This window comes from Rhinoraja longicauda, chromosome 3, assembly GCF_053455715.1.
Source record: "Rhinoraja longicauda isolate Sanriku21f chromosome 3, sRhiLon1.1, whole genome shotgun sequence".
NCBI lineage: Eukaryota > Metazoa > Chordata > Chondrichthyes > Rajiformes > Arhynchobatidae > Rhinoraja > Rhinoraja longicauda.
The window spans coordinates 71,793,243-71,818,093 of record NC_135955.1 but is presented as its reverse complement, the minus strand read 5'-3'; the positions used below and the strand labels follow the sequence as shown (position 1 = coordinate 71,818,093).

At 42.6% G+C, this 24,851-nt stretch overlaps 1 protein-coding gene across 4 annotated transcripts in view; it reads right to left on the bottom strand.

The window, feature by feature from the left end:
- efna5b (ephrin-A5b) overlaps positions 1-24,851 on the bottom strand; it is a 201,088-nt gene that overhangs the window by 21,779 nt on the left and 154,458 nt on the right. For all 4 annotated transcript variants that reach the window (XM_078396388.1, XM_078396387.1, XM_078396386.1 and 1 more), the window contains one exon: positions 4,081-4,373. In XM_078396388.1, coding sequence (XP_078252514.1) covers positions 4,081-4,373 — 293 coding nt within the window. The remainder of the gene's footprint in view (positions 1-4,080; positions 4,374-24,851) is intronic.

Sequence of the window (24,851 nt, the reverse complement as noted above, 5' to 3'; positions counted from 1 at the left end):
TTTAGTAAAATAAAAAACTTTGCTTCAGTGATTCACATACTTCATTTCCTCCAGTGGCCATAATCTTTTGTTCTAGGAATCTGAGTAATTAAATTAATAAAAGAATTCCCACATAGCTTTCACTTCTATAATAAAAAAACAAGACGACATCCACCCTTTTAAAAATCGTAATGAATCAAAAACTTTTATAATAAAGGTTTCCACAACTACCACATATTTGGTAGCTGTGTGTCTCTTTTCCCCATTCCCTTTAATGGTTCCCATGGCTCCCAGTCTGACTACTCACAGGAACCTTTGAAATATCTAGACACTCATACTTGATCTTCTCAGTGAAGGACAAGAATGTCATTGTCTGTTCTCTCAACACCCAAGCAACATGACTTTCAGGTTACCTGTGGGGTATCTGGCAGAACCGCGGTGCCAGGGATGAAATACAAACAACTGTACAAGTGACAAAGTTGTCTGACTCCACACGGAGCATAACCTTCTCTGGCATGCAAAGTTGCAAGCTCTCTCAACGGGTTGACTAGAATTCCTCTGTGATTCCAGTCAATCATTTGCCCCTTGGTGGCTATGGTAGCGTAAGAACATTCCACGCTACCACGATGCTTTCCTATTGCCAGTTTCAGGATGGTCACAGGGGTCACCTCACTGTTGATTTAATTTTGTGGCAGCCTATTTGTTTGCAAAATTTGATGCTGAGACACAAAGTAATTTCACTGGGATGAGTCAACTCTCTTAAATTGGACACTGGAATTTCTGCTGGGGACAGAGAGCTGGGGACACATGCTTAGTCTACTTTTAAGTGAAAGGATTTAGTTATCTATTTGAAACTTCAATGGTTGAACCCTGCAACTGCACTGGGCTTCTTTCAAAGCAGATGTTACTGAATTCAAATGCACTTTCATTCTTAAAAGTTATGAACTGTTTGTCAAGACTCACTACTGTTGTGATCTCAGTTTCAATGCAATCATGCTTTGTGGACTGGAGTGGATGAAAAATTAATAGCTTGCAAGATTGAATCCAGAGCAAAATGCTGAAACTCAATGGATCAGCAAGCACATGTAGAAGGAGAAAGCAATGTATCCTTTCAGCTTCATACTTCTCTCTCACTCATTATTCAGTATTTGTCTTTCGTGTTCTTTTGAAATAGAATTTGTTGTGAATTGTACTGCTGCCTCAAGAACAATTTCTGGGGACAAGATCTTTTACGTACATATTGTTCACTAAACTGTTATTATTGATGAGTGTCCCATGAAATGTATTCCAGCGATTTGAATAATTCCACACTGATGAGACTTCAATGTTGACTTATAGGACCACTGAGAAGCAATGATCCACCAAGTTTAGCAGGGAAATGCTGGCAATTTCGCACTTCAAACGTGTAGAGTCCAACGGCAGGGTGCAAAGCTGTGGCAGCTTATTAATATGATATGGTGACAGGGTTTAGGTTTACTAGTATGACATGTGCACCAAGGTACAGTGAAAAGCTTTGTTTTACAAGCTGTCCAATTAAATCAGATCACTATACATAAATGCAATCAAATCAAACTTAAGTACAATAGATAGAGCAAAGGGGAAGATACAAAGTGCAGAATATAACACTGCAGAATATATTCTGAACACATAGTCATAGAGCAAAGAGGCCCTTCGGCCCAACTACCCCATGCAGACCAATATACCCAAATTACAATAGTCCCACCTGCCCACGTTCATTTGAATATAGTAGAACCACTGAGAGGGATTAAAGTAAGTTTGGATTAATTTGCTTTCTTAAAAATAATCAGCTTCTATTTATTTAAACATTTTGATTGATTTCTCAAAATTGAAGAGCTTTAATATTTGAATTCTATTTTAACGTTTTACATTTTTAATAGTTTGAATAATCTTCACAGCTTTGAAATCTTCTAAATTACTCAATCACAGAAACGATCAGGGAGGGCAGCATTAATCTGTGGTCATGTGGCATGCCAATAATTGCTTTTGATCCTGGACTTGATGCTTATAAATTCATGAATGTCCAAGGAGGCAGGAACTACTAAATGGACCTTGCGTATTTTCATTTGCGAACTACACTGCTGCAGAACGTGGGAAGTAAAATAGCAACAAATCTAGGAGCTGGACTGAGTTTGGGTTGAAGGAAAGATGTCCAGATAGGAGGGCAGGAATCAGGTCATTGGATCAAGGCCCAGGAGACTAACCACATTGTGGGGTTGGAGCCTGAGAGAGGTCAGCCAAAAATCAAGTTAGGATGGAGGTCAGTGTAGTGGTGTACAGTGAAATGTAGTAATTAAAGTGAGGGGAACCTTCCCAAGTCATGATGCCAGTACTGACTGGGATCTATTCAGAGAAATCCCCTGTTGCAGAGATTTTAGTAGCATTGTTATCTCCAATATTTCAGAGACAATTTTGCTATTAAAACCTTTCCAATGTAAAATATTTCAGGTGCTTTGGAGGACAGTAAACCCTCGCAATAATGGACCATTTGGGGGGGGGGGCAAAAATTTTGAAAGGCATAGATAGGGTAGACAGTCAGGACCTTTTTCCCCAGGGTGGAAATGGCATGATTGGAGCTGTAGATTTATGCTGAGAGGGAAAAACTTTAAATGAGATCTGCAGGGCAAGTTTTTTTTTTAAAACACCGAGAATGGTAGATGCCTGGAACACACTGCCAAGGATGGTGGTGGAAGCAGATACAATGGTGGCATGTAAGAGGCTTTTAGACGGGCACATGTATATGCACGGAATGGAGAGAAATGGATCACATACAGGTTGTGGAGATGAGTTTAAATAGGCACTATGTTTTGCAAATTGTGGGCTGCAGGGCCTGTTTCTGTGCTGTCCTATTCTATATTCTATCTGAAACAAAGTTTAACGTTGCTGAAAAGACTCAGGAGGTTCAGCAGCATCTGTGAAACTGGATTGATGATCTTCTGATGAAACGTTTTCAACCCGAGATGATAATTTTAGAAAAAACAGTTACCTCAGCAATCCACCGAAGGAGCATTACACTGAAAATGAGGCAGGCAATTGATGTGAAAAATTATCCACGTGAAAAAGTGTCCAATAATTCCTAGTCAAATTTCTGGAGTGGAGTAAGTCAGCTTGGGAAAATGCTATGATCATGTTCCACTCCAGAGGAAAACTCCTCCCATATGCTGAAAAATACTGCTTCCCATCAAATTCCATTGATAAAACATTTTGATTGAATACTAAACAAGGAACTTGATCGGGACCTCCCCGGAAACAATTCTGTATTGCGTACAAACCCCAGAGCAGTGTGCATTATAGTCCACCCTGCATGGCGAAATATGTACAATAGATTTTCCACTGTGTTCAGAGGTAGGCCATTGATCACAGTTGATTTGGAAAGGCCCAGGGATGAGTGTGGGGAAGCCCATGGGTGTAGGGACAGGTTGGTGGCAGAGTGCGAAGGTGACATGAAGCCTTCAAAATAAGATGCAATTTTGGGGAGAGTTCATTGGGAAAGGGTTTTCAGCCATCAAAGTAATTTTATTGGGGTCATGGATCTGACACATGATTAATTTAGAAAAATGGGATTGTGGAGGGCTAAATGACATAATGGCCTAAACAACACCAACCGACAGGCTTCACTGTGGATGGGGATAGGCTGGGTGATAAAATCAGACACCAACCTGCCTCTTGGTTCCCTGGCAGCAGCAGACCAGATAAAGCAGGAGCAGCTTCAATTCCTGCTGTGTGAGTGGCCCATACCATTAATAAACTTAGAAGGTACACAAGTAATGTCAAATGTGGAATGACAGCATTCCACACAAATGTGGAATGACGTGGCCTCTGTGCTGTACACAACGGGGGACTTGGAACAAATGTTAAATTGTGCAACATGATATAACACAAGCAAGTTTGAGATTAAATTCCCGTGCAAACACACAAAAAATGTTGCAAAACAAGAATTTTAAAGCCTACGTCGTGGGAAATTAAAACTGTGAATTAAGTTAGTTGACAAATAACACTCATCTTGCAAGAATTACCACTGTGTGGTATAAAACATCACTCTCAATTTATTGGGGAATCAAACGGAAACGTGATAATACTCACAGATGTAGTAATATTCTCGGCCAGGTCTGAATTCAAATCCTAATGAAAATGGAGTAAACAGCTGGAATTTTTCAGAGAATTTTAAAGGGCCATTTGCTGCATGAGGCCTGTTACACTCCCATCTCTTGAAGCCTTTGGAGGTGTGATCGCACGAGCTGTAGCCATCGTAATTCACCATGTAGAGAACGTAGCGCTCCGTCTTGTCGTCTGGCATGGACTCATCGTAATGGGGGCAGAAAACATCTAAGTAATCATTGATGCAAACTTCAATGTGGAAATCTCCTTTCATGAACCTGCAAAAAGAATAATACCTGTTATATAATCACCACTGTCAACAATTATTGAGAGAATATCCTGTTTTAAGAATAAAAAAACAGATTAAAACACTCAACAGTAAAGTACAGGGACTTAGGCCCACATTGCATGTGCCGAACATGATACCGTTAAACTAATCTCCTCTGCCTGCACATGATCCATATTTCTCCATTCCCTGCAATATACATGTGACTTCCAAAAGCCTCTTAAATGCCACCATCGTATCTGCCTCTACCACCACCCCTGGCACCGCAGTTTGCAATAATAAAATCTACTTAAATGTATATGTACATTCACTCCAGACTGTATCTCTTTAGAGATTATATGGGTACACCCAGCAATTGTTAAAAACCATCAAAATGGAAGTATCATCAAGACCTTTATATTTCTCCTCTCTTCAAATCCTGGATGATTATACTATGCCCAGCAATGGGACATTGAGTTCTGTCCAGCCACATGAAGGCAGTCAGGTCTAACTAACCACCACACTTCCAACTATTTAGTGAGTTTAAACCTTTCCTTTGAACTTGTCAATGGCCCCAAGCTCCCCCTCCCCCTCCACCGTGTGAAGATCTTTGAACTTATTTTGAAAAAATACACTGCACTAAAGAGTCACAATAAGTTTAGTTTAGTTTAAAGATAGAGCGCGGAAACAGGCCCTTAGGCCCACCGAGTCCGTGCCAACCAGTGATCCCCGTACACTAATGCCATCCTACACACACTAGGGACAATCTACAATTAAACCAAGCCAATTAACCTATGTCTTTCGTACGTCTTTGGAGGGTGGGAGGAAACCGGTGCACCCGTAAAAAAAACCCACGCGGTCATGGGGAGAACATAAACTAGTAAGACAGAACCTGTAGTCAGGATTGAACCCGGGCCTCTGGCTCACTGCACCATGCTCTTGACATGATTTGACATGTTTTATATTACAACAGTCCACATTAAAATATTCACTATTTAAAAAAAGTCCCAATAAAAGTATTTTAAAAGTACTTGAAGCACTATTTGGCAGCAGGATCTCCCATGCTCTTGGCGATTTTTATCCCAAATCTGTGTTATCTACTATCTGAAAGCTCAAGTTAGCATTTGGAGAATCTGGTGTTTGGTAAGCAGAGCCGAAACAGGAGTTCCTAATCAGCTTAGTAACAAAGCAACGGTGTGTCCACTTGGCTTGATAATATGCAGAGCTTTGCTGTTTGGAGCAGTTAACCTCTAATGTTGTAGCCATATGTTGCAAATGCAGAGCGTCTACTTGCTCCTAAAACTCAATACATGCAAATAAATAATCCTAAAGGTTCACAAGGTTTAATGGGTCACGTAGCATTTATAAAATCTGGTTTGTCATGGGGCTTCAAACAACAAATTCTCTTCCATGTACATTTGGACACTAAGCAATTTGCAACTACCTGCTGGGCACGGACTTTCATCAGTAATTCAGTTCCAGTTAAAGTCACTAAAATGACAAAATTAATTCCACTTAAAACAGCTTCTCAAAGCTCTCCCACATTGAAAAAAGAATGAAAAAATGTGTCCACAGTTGCTACCATCTAATTAATCTTTTGGCACAGAAAAATACAGAAAACAGAGAAATAAATAACTGCACATAGTTATGTCAAAATTTTATCTATTTTTAAGTAGTCGCCACATTTGCACAAGTAGGCTTATAAATTGGTTAATGTCACTGAAGAAATCATCACTGAGATGCTTCAGTAATCCTGCACTGTAATTCATTTGAGTTTTTTAAAATCACACAAATGTAAAATTCACATTATCAAAAGAATAGCTATTAATTTTGAACGGTTTCATGTATTCAATTTTAACAATGCCTTACAGCAAAAGGTAACAACAAATCAAATAGTAATTTAGCAAGCCTTTCTATTCAGTCAGACTGGTATTGAAAGTTCATTGGCAAAGGCACACCAGCATACCATCCCTAAGTCTAACATCAAGAAGCACTCTTATGTTATTAATGGAATGTGCAACGTTAATTATTGCCATATTGCCTGACTCTAAACATCTGAATTAAAGCCTGCCATGAAATTTTGCTTAATCTGCCGACATGACTGCCTGTGTTAGCAAATAATGATTCTTAGATGCACACAGCAGGAAGCTTTCCCAACTCTAGTCTAAGTATGGTGCACACTTTTATATATACCTGCTGTCTGATATGGCTCATTAGGGATAATTAAACACAAAGCCTCACATTCCTTACACCAATGTGAATTCCAAATGGCAAAAATTGATAATCCCCAGTTCCGAGACACACATGCTAATCTCAAAGATAAAGTCCCTCAGCAATTCCTACACATTCAATTATTTGATGGCTACTAGCCAAGATTTAAAAAAAATGAACTTGCCAAATCAGTTCTGAGCATAATTAAACTAACTTCCCCTCTGTCTCCACAAGGAATATGTATTTGCTGAGAATTGATATTATTAGTTACAATCCTAAAATCCTTTGATGACTTTAAATACGTTTGCCTCTAAGTGATAAATTTGAAGTTATCATATTACTTTAAAAGTTAGAACAGCTTTACAAAGATTACTTGCACATCACACTCTGAAAAAAAAGGTGAACTGAATTTTAATAATGCTTTGTAGTTGTTTTGAAATGTATTTTTAATAGCTGCGCAAATGTACCATTTGTCCCTCCACCATTCACAAAATACACAAAGCATACTGGACTGTTGAAGATAATAATTCAGCAGATTATTTTTACTGATTAGACAATAGACAATAGGTGCAGGAGGAGGCCATTCGGCACTTCGAGCCAGCACCGCCATTCAATGTGATCATGGCTGATCATTCTCAATCAGTATCCCGTTCCTGCCTTCACCCCCTGACTCCGCTATCCTTAAGAGCTCTATCCAGCTCTCTCTTGAATGCATTCAGAGAATTGGCCTCCACTGCCTTCTGAGGCAGAGAATTCCACAGATTCACAACTCTCTGACTGAAAAAGTTTTTCCTCATCTCAGTTCTAAATGGCCTACCCCTTATTCTTAAACTGTGGCTTTTGTTAGTGAGATATTCTCCTCTTCTTCAGCCTGTAAATTTGTTCTTGATGTTCTAAATGATCACTCTTCCTTAATACATACTACCCCATGGGATGGATATATGATAGTTTAGAAGAAAATATTTTCTAAAAATGAACAAAAGGAACAGTGGAATCCCCAAATCATTCTGTACAGAATGAAACATTGCGACTGCTCCCTTTAGTATGTTTATCTTAGACAGAGAAAAGGCCATGTACTTCATTGGTCCACGCCTTATGTTCTTTCTATTCATGGAAGGGAGTATAGGATATTGTGTAACAAGTTAATGACTAGGTATATTTAAGGAGTATAATGTGTTGATTAGTATAAACAATTACAATAAAAACCATGTAGAAAGTGACAAACTGCTTATAAAGCAAGGGGAATGTCCAGTACTGCTATACACGAGGTTAAAACAGAAATGAAGGAAGTTATCTTGAATGTAATTAAATACAGTACAGGCTAACTTCTCCCAGCACCAGTTAATGATAGAGAAAGGTTTATGGTTCCATGCAATGCAGACAAGCTGAGACACAGTGAGCAGTTACTGGGATAAGCTCATGCAGGACCGTAATGAAAACAAGATGTAACAAATAAAAAAAATTAGAGGTGGAGTCTCATCTAAGAGTTTATGTATATCTTCAAATCAAGAACTGCATGGATTAGTCTAGACTTTGATCACTGTGAATATTAAAGGAATTAGTCCCTAAATAATGCAATAATTAAGTACACAGCACAACAGAATTTTAATCACAAAACAGATTACAATATATTGTATATAAAACATTGGTCTGATAGGAATATTTCAGCAAATCTATCATTAGGTTTATGACCGAGCAGTATGAATGGGATCAGAGACTTGGAAAACAACAAAGCACACAATAAACAGGCTGCAAACATTCATTAACACCTGCCTCAGAAGAATACTAAACATCTGGTGGAGAGACAAAGTAAGCAATGTGGACCTGTGGAAAGAACAAGTCAGGATCCCACTGACTTACAAATTCGAAAGAGAAAATGGAGTTGGATTGAACACACCCTCAGAAAACCAGCCATAATCATCACCCGGCAAGCCCTGAAATGGAACCCCCAAGGAAAAAGGAAAAGAGGTTGCCCCAGGAACAGCTGGAGAAGAGGTGTCCAGGCAGAAATGTCTGGGAGTGGACTCAACTGGGGAGATCTCGAAAGAACTGCCAATAACCGAGTGAGGTGGAAGACATTTGTCAATCCCTAGAGGAGCAAAAGGCTTAAGAAGAAGAAGAATTTGAATGGGCCTTAGAACATGGTACCAGTCTAATAGGGTCAATTACAATAGGCAACTGACTGTTACAACCTAATGAACCCGACTTCTACTTTGATTCCATTGCCATTGCCACCCTCTTCTAGCACCAGTTAGAAAGTTGCAAACCTGCACATCAGGTAGATTTAATGAATGGATTGGGTGTGAGAGGTCCAAAATGATTTTTGCTATCAGTGTTCTATATTCAGATGAGCTTTGTGAAATTAAAAAAAACACTCTCAAATCCACAGTGTATCCAAACACACCCCGATTGCTATAGGAAAGATGTTATGCTGGAAAAAGAGAGCAGAGAAGATTTACGAGGATGTTGCCAGGTATTGAGGGCCTGAGCTATAGGGGAGGTTGGGCAGGCTAGGATTGTATTCCTTGGAGTGTAGAAGGATGGGTGGTGATCTTATAGAGATGTATAAGATTATGAGGGATCATGAGAGGATAGGTAGGGTAGACGCACACTTTTACCCAGGATAGGAGAATCAAGAACCAGAGGGCATAGTTTTAAGGTGAGAGGGGAAAGATTTAATGGGAATTTGAGTGGCAACATTTTCACACAGAGGGTGGTAGGTATGTGGGATGAGCTGCCAGAGGAGGCAGTTGAGGCAGGAACTATAACACCATTTAAAAGACATTTGGACAGCCACATGGATAGGAAAGATTTTGAGGAATATGGGCTAAACGCAGGCAGGCAGGCTAGTGTAGATGAGGCACCTTAGTCAGCATGGGTAAGCTGGGACGAAGGGGCTGTTTGACACTTTCACTCAATTATGTCACAAGTATTTACAGTTACACCATTTATCAAATTTCACATCACAAATGCCATGTTCATGCTCAGCAGCTTCATTAAAGACACTTTACGCACACACACCGATGTCATTTTTGGAAGAAATGTCAGATCTTTAAAATTTTGATCATTCAGAAAACCTCCCTGAATCAATTTCAAAAGAGAAATGGATTTGGTTTAGTTGTGTACAGATGAAGTTTCCATCCGCTTCAGCCAGTGGTGATGCCAACATGCTTCCCGCTTACAATATACATGGATGCACTGAGTTTGTAAAGTTCTGATCTATTGAGAGGCAGTACACAAAAAACCCAGCTAGATAAATGCTTAAACAATGGCTTCTGACCTGCAAATCCTGAAAAAGAATTACACAATTCGAAACCAAAACTTAGACAATTATGTGAAACACTAAGTAATTCTTTCCATCTACACCCCCATAACTTAATTTTTATAAACTCCCCCCCCCCCCTCCTCCCAAGCAACCAGATGTATAACTTTTAGTGTAAGAAAATAACTGCAGATGCTGGTACAAATCGAAGGTATTTATTCACAAAATGCTGGAGTAACTCAGCAGGTCAGGCAGCATCTCAGGAGAGAAGGAATGGGTGACGTTTCGGGTCGAGACCCTTCTTCAGACTGATGTCAGGGGGGCAGGACAATGGAAGGATATAGGTATAACTTTCCTCATTTAAAAAAAAGGTGCTGAATGGGGTTGTTTTATCCCAAAGAGGCAGAGAGCCAGTAAATAGGCTGTACTTAACGATTCTCCATTGCTCAGAGCGAAAAAAAACCTTATGAAAAAAAACTAGTAAAAGTAAGGTTTATTTATAAAAAGAGCAAAGACAACTTATCTAAACTCATGACGCTGTTATTTTAAAACGCAAAGCACTTCAAAAAAGGTGTTATTTTAAAGCAAAAATGAGTGAGATTCAGTCCTCTAATTTAATATGCAAGGTGCCTTACGCACAATTGATTGTGTGAGATTTTCCAGATACAGTTAAAAATCACCAGTCTGTTTCAGTAGCCTCAGATGGCCCAATTATTCATGGCTTGTGCGAGTATCAGATGATACAAGTGCACTCCTGGGTTACAGAAGTAAGAGTATTCCCATCCTTGCTCCTGGTATTTTTAGTTCTGCTCTTTGCTTCAGAAGTTGTCCCACCATTCAGCAAAAAAAAAAGTGGCTTTTTGTAATGAAGTGAGCGCTGAAAGATCCACTCTGTTCTCAGACCCTCAAATTGGGCTTTGCTGACGAAGCATGTAGATACATATAGCTGTTTCTGGGCTTGCAAAACAAAAAGGAAGTCCACGTAAAGCATTGTGACCACAAATCCACATCTGTTACATATTCTACAAGCAATCTGTTTAAGGGTAGAGGAAACACAAATCCACTGTAGAATACTACAGCAGTGTGAAAGCCCTATCAGCAGCCAAAGCAGCATTTCACTTCTCAAGACAAGGGAATCACTTTGGCTCACACTGCCTAACGTCTTCAGTGTCAGATAAGGCATCGCATAAGCAGTATATTTTTATTCTAATGGAAAAGCAAGGTTAGATACGTAGGGTTAACTCACTGTCCTCCTTGACATGTTTAGGAAGGAACTGCAGATGCTGTTTTAAACCGAAGATAGATACAAAATGCTGGAGTAACTCAGTGGGATAGGCGGCATCTCTGGAGAGAAGGAATTTTTTTTATATGCCAAAAAATACTTTATTCCAGTAATAAATATTTACAAAACATTTTCTTTTCAAAAATTCCATCCGACATTCAATACAGATATTCATTGCCAGATTTACACAGAATCCCTTCCCTTATTTGGAGGGGCGTCTCTCTCCACCACACCCTGCCCCCCATGTCCAGCAGCGGAAGGACCCTAGACTGTGGTCCTCCCCCACAGAGCCTTGGCGTTGGCTGCACCAAGCTTCAGTGCGTTCAGTGCAGGCTGCAGCGGGCCAGTCGGCAACATTCCCCGACAGACAGCTCGTTCCGCTGGGAGATCAACAAAGCTCGGGCAGACCAAAGAGCGTCTTTCACCCAGTTGATGACCTTCCAGCAGCACTCGATGTCAGTCTCTGAATGCGTCCTTGGGAACAGTCCGTAGATCACAGAGTCCTTTGTGACGGAGCTGCTCGGAATAAATCGTGACAGGGACCCCAGCAAACCTCTCCAGACTCTCTTGGCAAATCCACACTCTGTGAAGAGGTGGGCAACCATCTCCTCTCCATAGCAGCCGTCCCGAGGGCAGCATGCGCTGGTAGTGAGGCTCCGGCGGTGCTGGAAGGATCTAACTGGGAGGGCTCCCCTCACCGCCAGCCAAGCCAGGTCTTGGTGCTTGTTGGTGAGTTCTGGCGATGAGGCATTTTGCCAGACAAGCTGGGCAGTCTGCTCCGGGAACCACGCCACAGGATCCATGGAGTCATTCCCCTGCAGTGCCTGCAGGATGTTCCTTGCTGACCACTGCCCGATGGACTTGTGGTCAAAGGTTTTGGTCCGGAAGAACCTTTCCACGAGCGACAGATGGTGCGGCAATGTCCAGCTGACTGGCACATTGCGTGGCATCTGCACCAGGCCCATCCTTCGCAACACCGGGGACAGGTAGAACCTCAGCAGGTAGTGGCACTTGATGCCCACGTGCCTTGGCTCTACGCTCCGCCTGATGCAGCCACACAGGAAGGTGGCCATCAGGATGAGGGTGACGTTGGGCACGCTTTTACCCCCGTTGTCTGTCGACTTGTGCATTGTGGCCCGTCACACCCGGTCCATCGTCGACCCCCAGATGAAGCGGAAGACGGCCCGGGTGATTCCCGCGGCGTAGGAGGGAGGGACGGGCCACACTTGCGCCAAGTATAGCTTCCTAAGCTCCAGCTTCTTCCCACCTTGGCTATCTGCTCCAGCCAATTCTTGTCACACGCCTCAGCCCTCCCAAACCTGATCCCCAGCACCTTCAAGAAGTCAGGCTTGATGGTGAAGTGGATTGTAGATCGGTCGGGCCAGTTGCCAAAGAGCATGGCCTTGCTCTTCCTGCGGTTTACCCTGGCCCCCGTGGCCAACTCAAACTGGTTGCAGATGCTAATCAGTCTGCGGACCGACCCTGGATCCGAGCAGAAGACAGCGACATCGACCATGTACAGGGAGGCCTTGATCTGAGTGCCCCCACTGCCTGGCAATGTCACTCCTCTTATGCTCGCATCTTTCCTGATGGACTTGGCAAAGGGCTCAATACAACAGACGAACAAGACAAGGGAAAGACAACCCTGCCTGACTCCAGACCTGACGGGGAAGCTGTTTGATTCCCACCCATTGATTTGGACTGCACTACAGATATCGGTGTAGAGCAGTTGGATCCACTTCCTGATTTCCTCCCCAAAGCCCATTTTGGAGAGCACGTCCCTCATGTACGTGTGCGATATCCTGTCGAAGGCCTTCTCCTGGTCCAAGCTGACCAGGCTGGCATCCGCCCGTCTGGCCTGCATGTAGGCAATGGTATCTCTCAGCAGCACTAGGCTGTCTGAGATTTTCCTGCCAGCACAGGTTTGAATCACCCATCCCAGAGCAGACTTGACCCAGTTGGCGATGGCCATAGACAGGATCTTGTAATCTACATTCACCAATGTGATGGGTCTCCAATTCCTTATATCACTTATCTCCCCCTTCTGCTTGTAGATTAGGGTGATGTTGCCCTTCTTCATTGAGTCTGACATGCTGCCGGCTAGAAGTATGTCATTGTACACTTCCAGCAGGTCCGGGCCCACCCAGTCCCACAGAGCCCAATACAACTCTGCCGGTAAGCCGTCGCTTCCGGGAGTTTTACTCGAGTCAAGGAATGGATGGAGCCAGTCAGCTCCTCCAGGGTCAGTGGTTGGTCCAGACTCTCCCGCTTGCTGTCGTCCAAGACTTCCGTGATGGAGGACAGGAAGTTCTGGGAGGCGGTGCTGTCTGTAGTCTTTATGTCGTTCAAACCTTATAAAAGGACCTGCAGATCCTCAGCATGTCTGTCTTCAAGGATGTTACCGAGCCGTCCTCCTCCCCAAGGCTGTTGATCACAGAGCTCCCCCTGGGAACCTTATGGAAGAAGAAGCGTGAGCACGTCTCATCTTGCTCCACGTGGCGGACCCTGGACCGGAAGATGATCTTGGAAGATTCAGAGTTAAAGAGCCGAGCTTGCTGGCCCTTCAACTCTCTCAGTTCCTCCCTCACATCCACCCCTCTCGACTGCAGAAGGAGCAGTTACTGCAAATCTGTCTGGAGTTGACACAATTCCCTCTTTGTCTTCCTCTCTGAACCCCTTTGGAGATGAAGAACTTCTTGATGTTCTCCTTGGTTGCTTTCCACCAGAGTGTCAGGGAGTCAAAGAGGGGCCTCACAGTTCTCCAACATGCATAGTCCCTCTTTAGCTCCTCAATGTTCTCTGGGGTCAACAGCTCCACATTTAACTTCCACGTCCCTCTACCCACCTTCCGGTCCTCCTGTAGATGACAGGAGGCCTGAAGGAGACACTGGCTTGAGGTCGGTGTGTCTGACCGTGACGGCCTTCGACGTGAAGAGGAAGTCTATCCGGGACCGGGCTGAACTTTTCAGTCCCGACCAGGTGAACCGCGGCTGGGTCCCGCCTGCAGGGTCGCTGAAGGCGTCGCGCAGCTTTGCTGAATTTCAATCGTCCCGACCAGGGAGTTTCGATCACCCCAACGCGAGGGTTTCAGATCGCCGGCTGCGGGAGCTTTGATGGCCCCGACTGTAGATGGTTCGACAGCCCAGACCGCGGGAGAATAAAGAGGGAGAAGATTGGACTTTATTACCTTCCATCACAGTGAGGAATGCGGGGAGCCGCTGTGGTGGATGTTTATGTTAATATTTTGTTAATGTGGCTGTGTGTCTTGGTGCTTTTCACTTAGTATGGCTGTATGGTAACTCAAATTTCACTGTACCTTAATTGGTACATGTGACAATAAACTGACCTTGAAACCCTTAGATCAAGGAAAATGTAGAACAGATCATTGTGAGCTGGGAGAAGGTAACAACAAAGCAGAGATAAAAGGTACTCGGAGACAGTCAGACTGGTCAGAGAACTGGGAAGGGGCAGGGATGGAGAGAGGGGGAAAGCAAGGGTTACTTGAAGTTAGAGAAGTCAATGTTCATAGCGTTGGGGTGTAAGCTGACCTTGATGTGACATGTCCTTAACATGCTGCTCTCACCAAAATATAACAAAATATATCAGGAATCAGGTGCAATTTTGATAATTACTTTTTTTATATATGCTCATCTCCCTCCCTTTTAAAAAAAGTTCTGAACTTGACAGGGACACAGTTAATGGATACCCCCTACGTTTTCTCAAATGTCCATCCATCACACCCATGAATGTGGATATGTATCTTCAAACTATTAATTGGAATGTGCGCATGTGTTTATGTATGTGGGGAAGAGGAGGGGATATCGGGTAAAAGAATTACCAAACTCAAATTTGGTTCCAAAATCGTTCATTTCAAATAAAAAGAAAAGTCAAAGTCGATTAGGCAGTAATTTGCTACTTAGAGTTAATTATAGTTAATCAGAGCTGACATTATTTTGCACTTTCTTTAAATTGATTTGATTGTCAGAATGAAGTCTGATGGAGTAAAGAGTTCATACAGGCATTTTACTTTCCTTGTCAGATAAACATAAATTTTAATTGTGAACCAAATCTCCAGCATTATTTAGTTAAAGAACATCAGAAGCAGGAGCAGGCCAATTGGCCCTTCAAGCCTGCCCCACCATGGCTTAAGGATAGCGGAGTGAGGGGGTATGGGGAGAAGGCAGGAACGGGGTACTGATTGAGAGGGATCAGCCATGATCGCATTGAATGGCGGTGCTGGCTCGAAGGGCTGAATGGCCTACTCCTGCACCTATTGTCTATTGTCTATTGTCTAATCCAATTTTAGCATTGACTCCACATTCCTACTCTCCCCTTATCACCTGACTCCTTTGCAGTTCAAAAGGACTATTGTTATTCCCGGATGTTTGCAGCAACAAAGAGAACACGAGGCTAGCAAAGTGACACTATATAAGGAATCCACATTACTGTTTGTATCTCACCTTTGAGTTTACCTTCCACTAGAGGGAAGGTATGTTCACAAAATGAAAGTTTGCTGCTCAAGCATCCTTTAAAATTACAATTTACAGTTGTTAATTAAGAACTAAATGAGGACACAGAGATGGTTAATTATGATAATTGTGGGTCTCTTTTATGCTACAGGTGTTCACAATGTGCTGCAGTGACAGATTAAATGAAGGCTCAGAATTAAGGCTGCTCTGCCATTGCAGATGCTGCTCTTACAGCCAGTTACTCATGGTTGATAGAGACCAATTACTTGAATTCTATTTTTTCATCGATTCTTTCGAGTAAGACTCCCTTAAATTTGCTTGAAAATGAAACCCTGATTGGACCACTTCCATTCCAATTACACAGTTGAATAAAATTGGCTCCTGACCAAATGGAGTTCATCAGTCTTAAGATTACTCTTTTACATTTGCCATAACCTTTGTCCAAGCAATAGCTCTGGTTTACTGTCTGCCTGATTTATTTTCACAGTAAAGTTGTGCCCTTGCTATTTGTAGCTGCAGGTTTTCCCAGTTTCACATACATCAAAGAAAAGAATGACTTGATGCATAAAGCATTGAGTATATCGGTGCAATTGTTGAAATCTTTGTAATGTTTAATTTGAACTTTAATTATACAATGCACCTCATTGATTTAACACCCTTATTGTGGATATCCACATTCCTAACCCACTCATCCTTTACAACACACTTATCTGTCTGCTACTGCTCAGAAATTGGTTTTCTTCTGTGAAAAGCCTCAGGTCTGTTTACAATACTCAAGTTATTATATACATGTAAGCTGTGGATATTACACAGTTCCAGGCTGTAGTGGTTGCTACTCCGTCAATAGGTCATTACTGGTAACCAACTATAAATTCTCATTCCCAAACAATGTTAATAAAGAACAGCCAAAAACAGCGTAACTGCTTATTTAAACCTTTGCTGTTTGTTGGATCTTTCCGGATAAAATGGCTGTTGCTTGACTAATAACAACAGTCACCGCATTTCAAAGTAATTCATAACACGTGAAATACTTCAAGACACCTTTGAGCGATGTGATGAGCTGCTATCTGAAAGCTCGTCTGTCTTTCACTTCACACTGTCTATGTCATTATAGTTTCAATGGCAGAGTGGCTGGCCATCAGCAAAAATGAAAAACACAAAAATGTAATGAAGCTTTTCCATAAAATGTCTTTCGCACATAGTACATAAGCACCCAATTCCTTTTAGTCCCTTATAATCACAAACTAATTCAGAAGAAAATGAATATGATTTAATTATCAGCCAGGGTATCGTGTATTAAGGGAGGGGTGCAATTTCAGAGCTGTTGGCATTCAAACGAGACAGAACATAGTAAGCAAAACAACTTAGCCTAGCTGTGAATTGCTTAGCATATCTTCCTGTGTCCTTGTGTAAGCCTGATTCCATAGCACCAAGTACCTCTGGCATCATTGAATCTTCCAGCAGTGAACCCAGGGACAAAATGCCCAACCTGTGCAGCAACACATTAACAAGCTTATTGAGCACCCATTTAGGCAACGATCACGCATTGTGCAATCTTTAAAGCACTCTTTTATAAAATTATTTAAACATTTTCAATTATACTAGGCTTGGAAAATTTTCCATTCTGGGATCTGCATTTCCCTCCCAACCTCTTAAGAACGTCCCTGGTGCACTAATATGATTGTTTTAATTTCCCACATCGGCCATCTTATGAGTTTTCAGAATACTTTGTTCTTTTTGGCTTTGGTTAAATAACACACTTCTTTTTGAGCTCGGCTCCTGAACAATTAGGTTGAGAGCGTTCAAAAATGAAAGCATACAAATTTCAGATCCACAAAACCTGGGATCTATTCAACTCAAGTCAGATGAGGAAAGTACTTGTTCTCGAAAATCAATTCTGAAAGGTCAATAAGCTGAATTTCCTGTTTCTTTCGGAGAAAATACTCCTGTAGAAAATGAGGGCAGCCAGTCAATGAATGAAAATCAGTAGGATCATCTGCAGCAGCAGGGATAATGGATGCTGTCAGTAAACCAAGAAGTGTCGTGGAGTGTCAGCTTTAAAGAAAGGAGAAGGTTTCTGAAAGGAGACATGAGGTGCACTATAAAAACAACTGCAATTCTATTAGCATATTAAAATACCACCCTCAGCTTAAGCCAGCGATCTTATCCATCAAGCTAATGTACTGCAGTGACAAATAATGTCTCACAGAATAAAACTTTTTTCAATCTGTGCTTTGTTCTTCAAGTGCCAATATTCCTGGATGTTACGTACCAGCTTTTCATTCAACATTTGGTTGTTGCTCGAAGTTGGCCACACACTTTAAAATGTAATTATAGGTATCACAAAATGCTGGAGTAACTCAGCGTCAGGCAGCATCTCAGGAGAGAAGGAATGGTACGTAATCTCATGTTACTTTGGCCACTCCCCGCACCCTCCAGCACCCTCACTGCATCTCATAGGCAAGTGCTGAGTGTAGTCTACTGGGTGGTGGGAGCAATCATCCACAGGTCTGCAGCTGAAGATATTGGAGACAACAGGGGCAACTCATGTGTCTCTGAGATGCCCCTCCAAATAAGAGAAGGGATTCCGTATAAATTTGTATAAATGTGGCAGCGTGTTCAGATCACGTCGGGGTCACCAATTGTGGCACGTCGAAAAAGCTCGAAATAAAGGCGAGGAGCCAGGTATTTCGGGAGCGATGTGTTTAATGGGTTCTCTAGACCAGTCGAGTCTGCCAGAGAGCGATCGCGCCTAAAACCCCGTCCTTTATACCATTAACAAAGGGCCTCCCCCCTGGACCAGTCCATTTCCGTGCCGATGGGTCGGCAGTGGTATGGCCCGACCCTTGGGAGCCGCCACATTGTAAATATTTATTACTGGAATAAAGTATTTTTTGATATTTAAAAAAACCTCATGTGTCTCTGACAAGTCCATCGAGCAGTGGTCAGCACGGAATGTCCTGAAGGCACTGCAGGGAAATGACTCCATGGATCCTGTGGTGTGGTTCCCAGAGCAGATTGCCCCAGCTTGTCTAGCGGAATGCCTCATCTCCAGAACTCACCAACAAGCACCAAGACCTGGCCTGGTTGGCGGTGAAGGGAGCCCTCCCAGTCAGATCCTTCCTGCACCACCGGAACCTCACTACCAGTGCATGCTGACCTCGGGACGGCTGCCGTGGAAAGGAGACGGTTGCCCACCTCTTCGCTGAATGTGAATTTGCAAAGAGAGTCTGGAGAGGTTTGCAAGGGTCCCTGTCACGATTTATTCCGAACAGCTCCGTCACAGAAGACTCTGTGATTTACGGACTGTTCCAGAGACACATTCAGAGACTGACATCGAGTGGTGCTGGAAGGTCAACAACTTGGTGAAAGACGCTCTTTGGTTTGCCCGAGCTTTATTGACCTCCCAGCGGAGCAAGATGTCCATCGGAGAATGTTGCCGACTGGCCCACTGCAGACTGCAGGAGTACGTGCTGAGGGACGCACTGAAGCTTGGTGCAGCCAATGCCAAGACTCTGTGGGGGAGGACCGCAGTCTAGGGTCCTTCCGCTGCTGGATATGAGGGGCAGGTTGTGGTGAAGATGCCCCTCAAAATAAGGGAAGGGATTCCACGCCAGTGGGGCACATAAGCGGCAATTGTGTAGGGTAAAATTATGTGATTTGGGTAAACAGTATTGAATGTATGTATAGCCTCCGAGAATGTTGGATGAAATATTTTTGCACGATTCCTGTATTGTATATATTTATTTACTTGAATAAAGTCTATTTTGAATTTTTTTTGAAAGGGGAACTCGTGTATTATGCTCAAGCATCAGCTCACGATTACAAAGTGTGGATTTATAATCCAGTCAGGTTCCTGGAATATGGCATGCGCACTTGTTAACGGAAATAAAGTATCAATTTTGTGTAAAATTGGACAAACAAATGACACTGTTATAGCTGCTTTGATAATCAGAATGGCATTCCTGATGGGAAGTGGTTAGTTTATATCCACATATCCTTAAAATATGTGATTACGTCAAGATGGAATTTGGAAGCAACTTGGGATTAAACTTCTACAACACAATGCATCACCCTAATATATATTTTTTAGTGGGGAAGGCGCTTGCAAGTATTGGGAAGATAGACACAAAATGCTGCAGTAACTCAGCGGGACAGGCAACATCTGGAGAGAAGAAATGGGTGACATTTCAAGTCAAGTCAAGTCAATTTTATTTGTATAGCACATTTAAAAACAACCCACGTTGACCAAAGTGCTGTACATCTGATTAGGTACTAAGGAAAAAAAATGAAACATACAGTAGCACACAAACAGTTCACAGCGCCTCCTCAATGAGCCTCAAACGCTAGGGAGTAGAAATAGGTTTTGAGCCTGGACTTAAAGGAGTCGATGGAGGGGGCAGTTCTGATGGGGAGAGGGATGCTGTTCCACAGTCTAGGAGCTGCAACCGCAAAAGCGCGGTCACCCCTGAGCTTAAGCCTAGACCGCGGGATAGTGAGTAGCCCCAAGTCGGCCGACCTGAGGGACCTGGAGTTAGAGAGGGGGGTTAGAAGATTTTTGATGTAGGGGGGGGAATGTCCATTTAGGGCTTTATACGTGAATAGGAGGAGCTTGAAGTTGATTCTGTACCGTACAGGGAGCCAGTGGAGAGAGGCCAGAATCGGGGTGATGTGGTCCCTTTTACGGGTACCCGTCAGGAGTCTCCCCGTCAGGAGTTTTACGGGTACCCGTCAGGAGTTGGACCAGTTGCAGGCGGGACAGGGAAGATTGGCTGATCCCAGTGTATAGGGAGTTGCAGTAGTCTAGGCGGGAGGAAATGAAAGCGTGAATGATTTTTTCTGTGTCGTCGAATTGGAGGAAAGGTTTGATTTTAGCTATGGTTCGAAGTTGGAAGAAGCTGGCTTTTACCACAGCGTTGACTTGTTTATCAACTTTTAATGCAGAGTCAAATATCATGCCGAGGTTTTTGACATGCGGTTTGACTAGGCAGGATAGACTTCCAAGACTGCCTGTTATCGATTTGATGGAGTCGGGGGGGGCCGAATAGGATGACCTCAGACTTGCTCTCATTTAATTGGAGGAAGTTCTGTGCCATCCAACATTTTATGTCCTCAAGGCAGTGTAAGAGGCTGTTTAAATTTGACTGGTTGTTGGGTTTCAGAGGGAGGTAAAGCTGAGTGTCATCGGCATAGCAGTGGAAAGAAATGCCGTGCCTTTGAATGATTTGGCCAAGGAGGAGCATGTATAGAGAGAAGAGAATGGGGCCTAGGATGGAGCCTTGTGGAACTCCGCAGGAGAGGCTAGCTGGAGCAGAGGAATAACTGCCTATGTTGATGGCGAAACTCCTATCTTTGAGGTACGAAGCGAACCAGCTCAGGGCAGTGCCATCAATGCCAACCGCGTACCGGAGACGGTCAATAAGGATGGTGTGGTCCACTGTATCGAACGCTGCGCTGAGGTCGAGAAGGAGCAGGATTGCACAGTCGCCGGTGTCGATGGCGAGAAGCAGGTCATTGTGTACCTTCAACAAGGCAGACTCTGTGCTGTGGTGAGCTCTGAAACCTGACTGGAAACTTTCCAGGATGGTGTATTGGTGCAGGTAGGGCACTAATTGGTTTAGAATTGCCTTTTCAAGGACTTTTGACAGGAATGGCAGTTTGGAAATGGGTCTGTAGTTGCTAGGCAAGGTGGGGTCTAGGTTAGGTTTTTTCAGTAGGAGCTGGACCACCACGTGCTTGAAACTGGTTGGAACAGACTTCAGACAGAGTAAAGGGAGAGGATAACATAGACATATGGAGGGATAAGGTGTGAAAACGAGAGATCAAACGGGACGGTGATTGTATTGGGAATCAAACAACTTTTCATTTCAACACCTCTTTCATAGTTTCAAGGACAGCCTCCCTCCACTACCTCTGGTGATTAGTTACAAGGGTCAGCAGTGAAAAAAAACGTGAGATCAATGTCCTTTTTCAGTTTAATTTGATTTTGCCCACAATCAATCCAAGAATCTTACAGCACAAAGGGAGGGCATTTGGCTCATTGTGTCAGCAAGTGACCACTGAACGACCTGTCCAGATTCCCCTATTTTTTGCCCTTGTTCTCCTGCGTGAAGTGACAATCAGGCAGCACTTATGAAGCATTATGCCTGTATTGTGTCTATTCCAGGTGGCCGTGATGATGCATAGGCTCTGGCAAAGTGTTCCAATTCCCAATAATTAAATGCTTAAAGTTTCAGAAACAAATTTCTGGAGAACATAACTCATAATGTGGACAATATATTTGTAAAAGATTTAAACAAAAAAAATGTAGGGTTGGCAGTGAGAGCTAGAGGGCCAATAATTCATCTGAATATTTTGCAAAGTGTCTTTAATTGCAGTATTGAATTTTGGTGAGAAGGTTTTTGACAATCATCGAAAAACCTGGGATTGAATTACAATATAAAACTCATTGCTTTTGTTATTGATGTCCATTATAGTCCATTTCATAGAATAAATGCTGCGTTAATGACAAGGTTATGGAGATGGAGGTGAAAGCCATCCTGATGAAAGTGCTGGAGAAAATGAAGACTTGATGGAACCCATATGCCAGCTTTATTCCCCGATGAATTATAAAAAGAGATTATTAGCTGCTAAGAGTTCTTCAGTAATGCATAAAGTATTGGATAACTTATTCTTGTATCATTTGGACATACACAATCATTTGGACATGCATTGGGCTGGAGAACTTATCCAGAACTTACTGCTAAGCACTTATGTGGCACCTTGTATATCTTCAATTGGCTTCACTCTTCCACAGTTATTATTGATTTAAATTTTAGTAAGCACATTGTAAAGTCACATATGGCTAACATTTAGCTTTTAAAGGATTCTTTGCAAAATAATTACCCCCGGTAAGTTATGCCCAGAAGGAATTATTCCTTCATTAAAGTCCATATTGAGTGAGGTGTCTTTCTGGCAAATAATTATGAGGTAGAATAAATGAACAGTTTTGTAATTCCAAACAACACCCAAGAGTCAAGATTAAGCGTTCCATAAGCACTACCTGAGTGGGGGAGGGAGGGGGAGGAGAAATTGGCATTACAAAAAGTCTCCATTCTGACCTGCATGAATTCTGATTTAGCACAATTATCTGTTCCATCCTACTTCTGTTGCAGTAGAGCCAACACATGTCTAACTAATGTACCCATTGGCATCCTTATTTCAAAACCTAGCTTAAATTTGTTTTTAACATGTCATAACTGTATTTCATATTTCAAGCATAAAAACATACCAAGGTACTTCGTAGAACACATTCCAAATAAAATTTGACAACAACCACATGGAAATAGTTTTAAAAAATGACCAAAAACTTGTTCAGTTAGATTGTTAAGGAATCCTTTAAAGGGAACCAAAATGAAGAGACATTGAGAGGCTTATGGCAAGCTCTACTAGAATGGAGCAATCAAGTTCAGCAAAAATTAATAGAAAAATGCACACATCCCAGCAGATGGTAAAGTTGGAGGAGATTACAAATACTGAGAAAATTAAGGACACGGAGGGAACTGGAAACAAAGATGAGAATCAATAATACATTGCTGCTCTAAGAATCAATATTCAGCGCAAAAAGTAGCTACATAGATATCATCATGAGTTGAGCCATGGCAACAGTTTGGTCACATCTAGAGTGAGGAAGGGATATCTGAAGAAGGGATGCATGAAGGTTTTCAGTAGTAGATGCAATAATGAAGATGGGTGATCTCATAGCAGAAGATAGACACAAAATGCTGGAGTAACTCAGCAGGACAGGCAGCATCCCTGGAGAGAAGGAATGGGTGACGTTTTGGGTCGAGAATTCTGGAGTGATTCCTTCTCTCCAGAGATGCTGCCTGTCCCAGAGTTACTCCGGTATTTTGTGTCAATCTTCAGTATAAACCAGCATCTGCAGTTCCTTCCTATACAGATCTCAAAGCAGATATGCGTTGTATAGTTCATCTTGTGTTCATGTACAAGATGATCTATGCCAAGCTACAAACAATCCACGCATAGGTTTCCTTCTTCAGTTATCTCTCTACAACTAGTGGGGGGAGGGAGACCATGTGTTTCAGATTTTCTTTGACCTTTGTTTAAGTTCTTATTGATTTGAGCTTCAGAAGAAATATAAGTGACACGCCAACTGATTTATCTTCTTCTCCTGACAGCATGGCTGAGATTGGGAGTTAATTATTGACAAAAGCAAAACTGTGCCCAGACCTATTTAGCACACAATGTACAGGAACAGGCCCTTCACCCCACAATGTCTGTGCCAATCACAATGCCAAGTTAAACTGATCCCCTCTGCCCAGTCCTATTTAGCGCTCAGTGTACAGAAACAAGCCCTTCAGTCCACATTGTCAGTGCCGAATATGACACCGTTAAACTAATCCCTGCTTGCATGTGATCCAATAAAATTATTTTTATGTTAACAGAGCATTGAAACGTCGTTGAGCAAAACACAAAGTGCTGGAGTAACTCAGTGGGTCAGGCACTTCCTCAGTCTGAAGAAGGGTCCCAACCCAAAACGTCGCCTCTCCATTCCCTCCAGCACTTTGTGTTTTGCTCAAGATTCTGGCATCTGCAGTTCCTTGTGTTTCCAATGAAAAGTCATTGTACAGTACACCAACAACTGTTTTTAAAATAGCTTTCCAGGGAAGAACATAAAGTAATTTCTTGGAAGTAGTACGATGTTTCGCTATTCACCTGACAGGGCATGGAACAGAGAACATCAAACATCGAACAGTGCAGCAGAGTATCAGGCCCTTCAGCCCATGACGAATGTACCAACCTTGACTAGTCTGCACTTTAAAAGTAAATGATAAAGCCTATAAATTATTAAAGTAAAAATAGCAATGCTCCATAATAATTGAGTCTCAAAGTTATAGGTCATAAAACTTACAATGCAATATTGCTCACAAAATCCAATCAATACCTCCTGACTTGATAACTCACCAGTTAATTGCATCTGACCTGCTTCCCCCCTGAACTGTTCCAGGGTGGCACTGAAGATTGGCCCCATTCAACCAACAGATGAATGGAACTGAGCGCCATGACAAATGCCACTAACCAACCACAACAAGACACATCTGCTGCTACGGGTGGAATCCTCTGACATTTTCCATATCAATCACTCCCCAGTTTAGCTCTCCTTTTGTTTCAGTACTCCCATTCTTCTAATCCACGGCTTCTCCCTGAAACGCTCCGAATGTGAATGATGACTTCTCTGGCAGCTGGGACATCACCAGTGCATCCGAT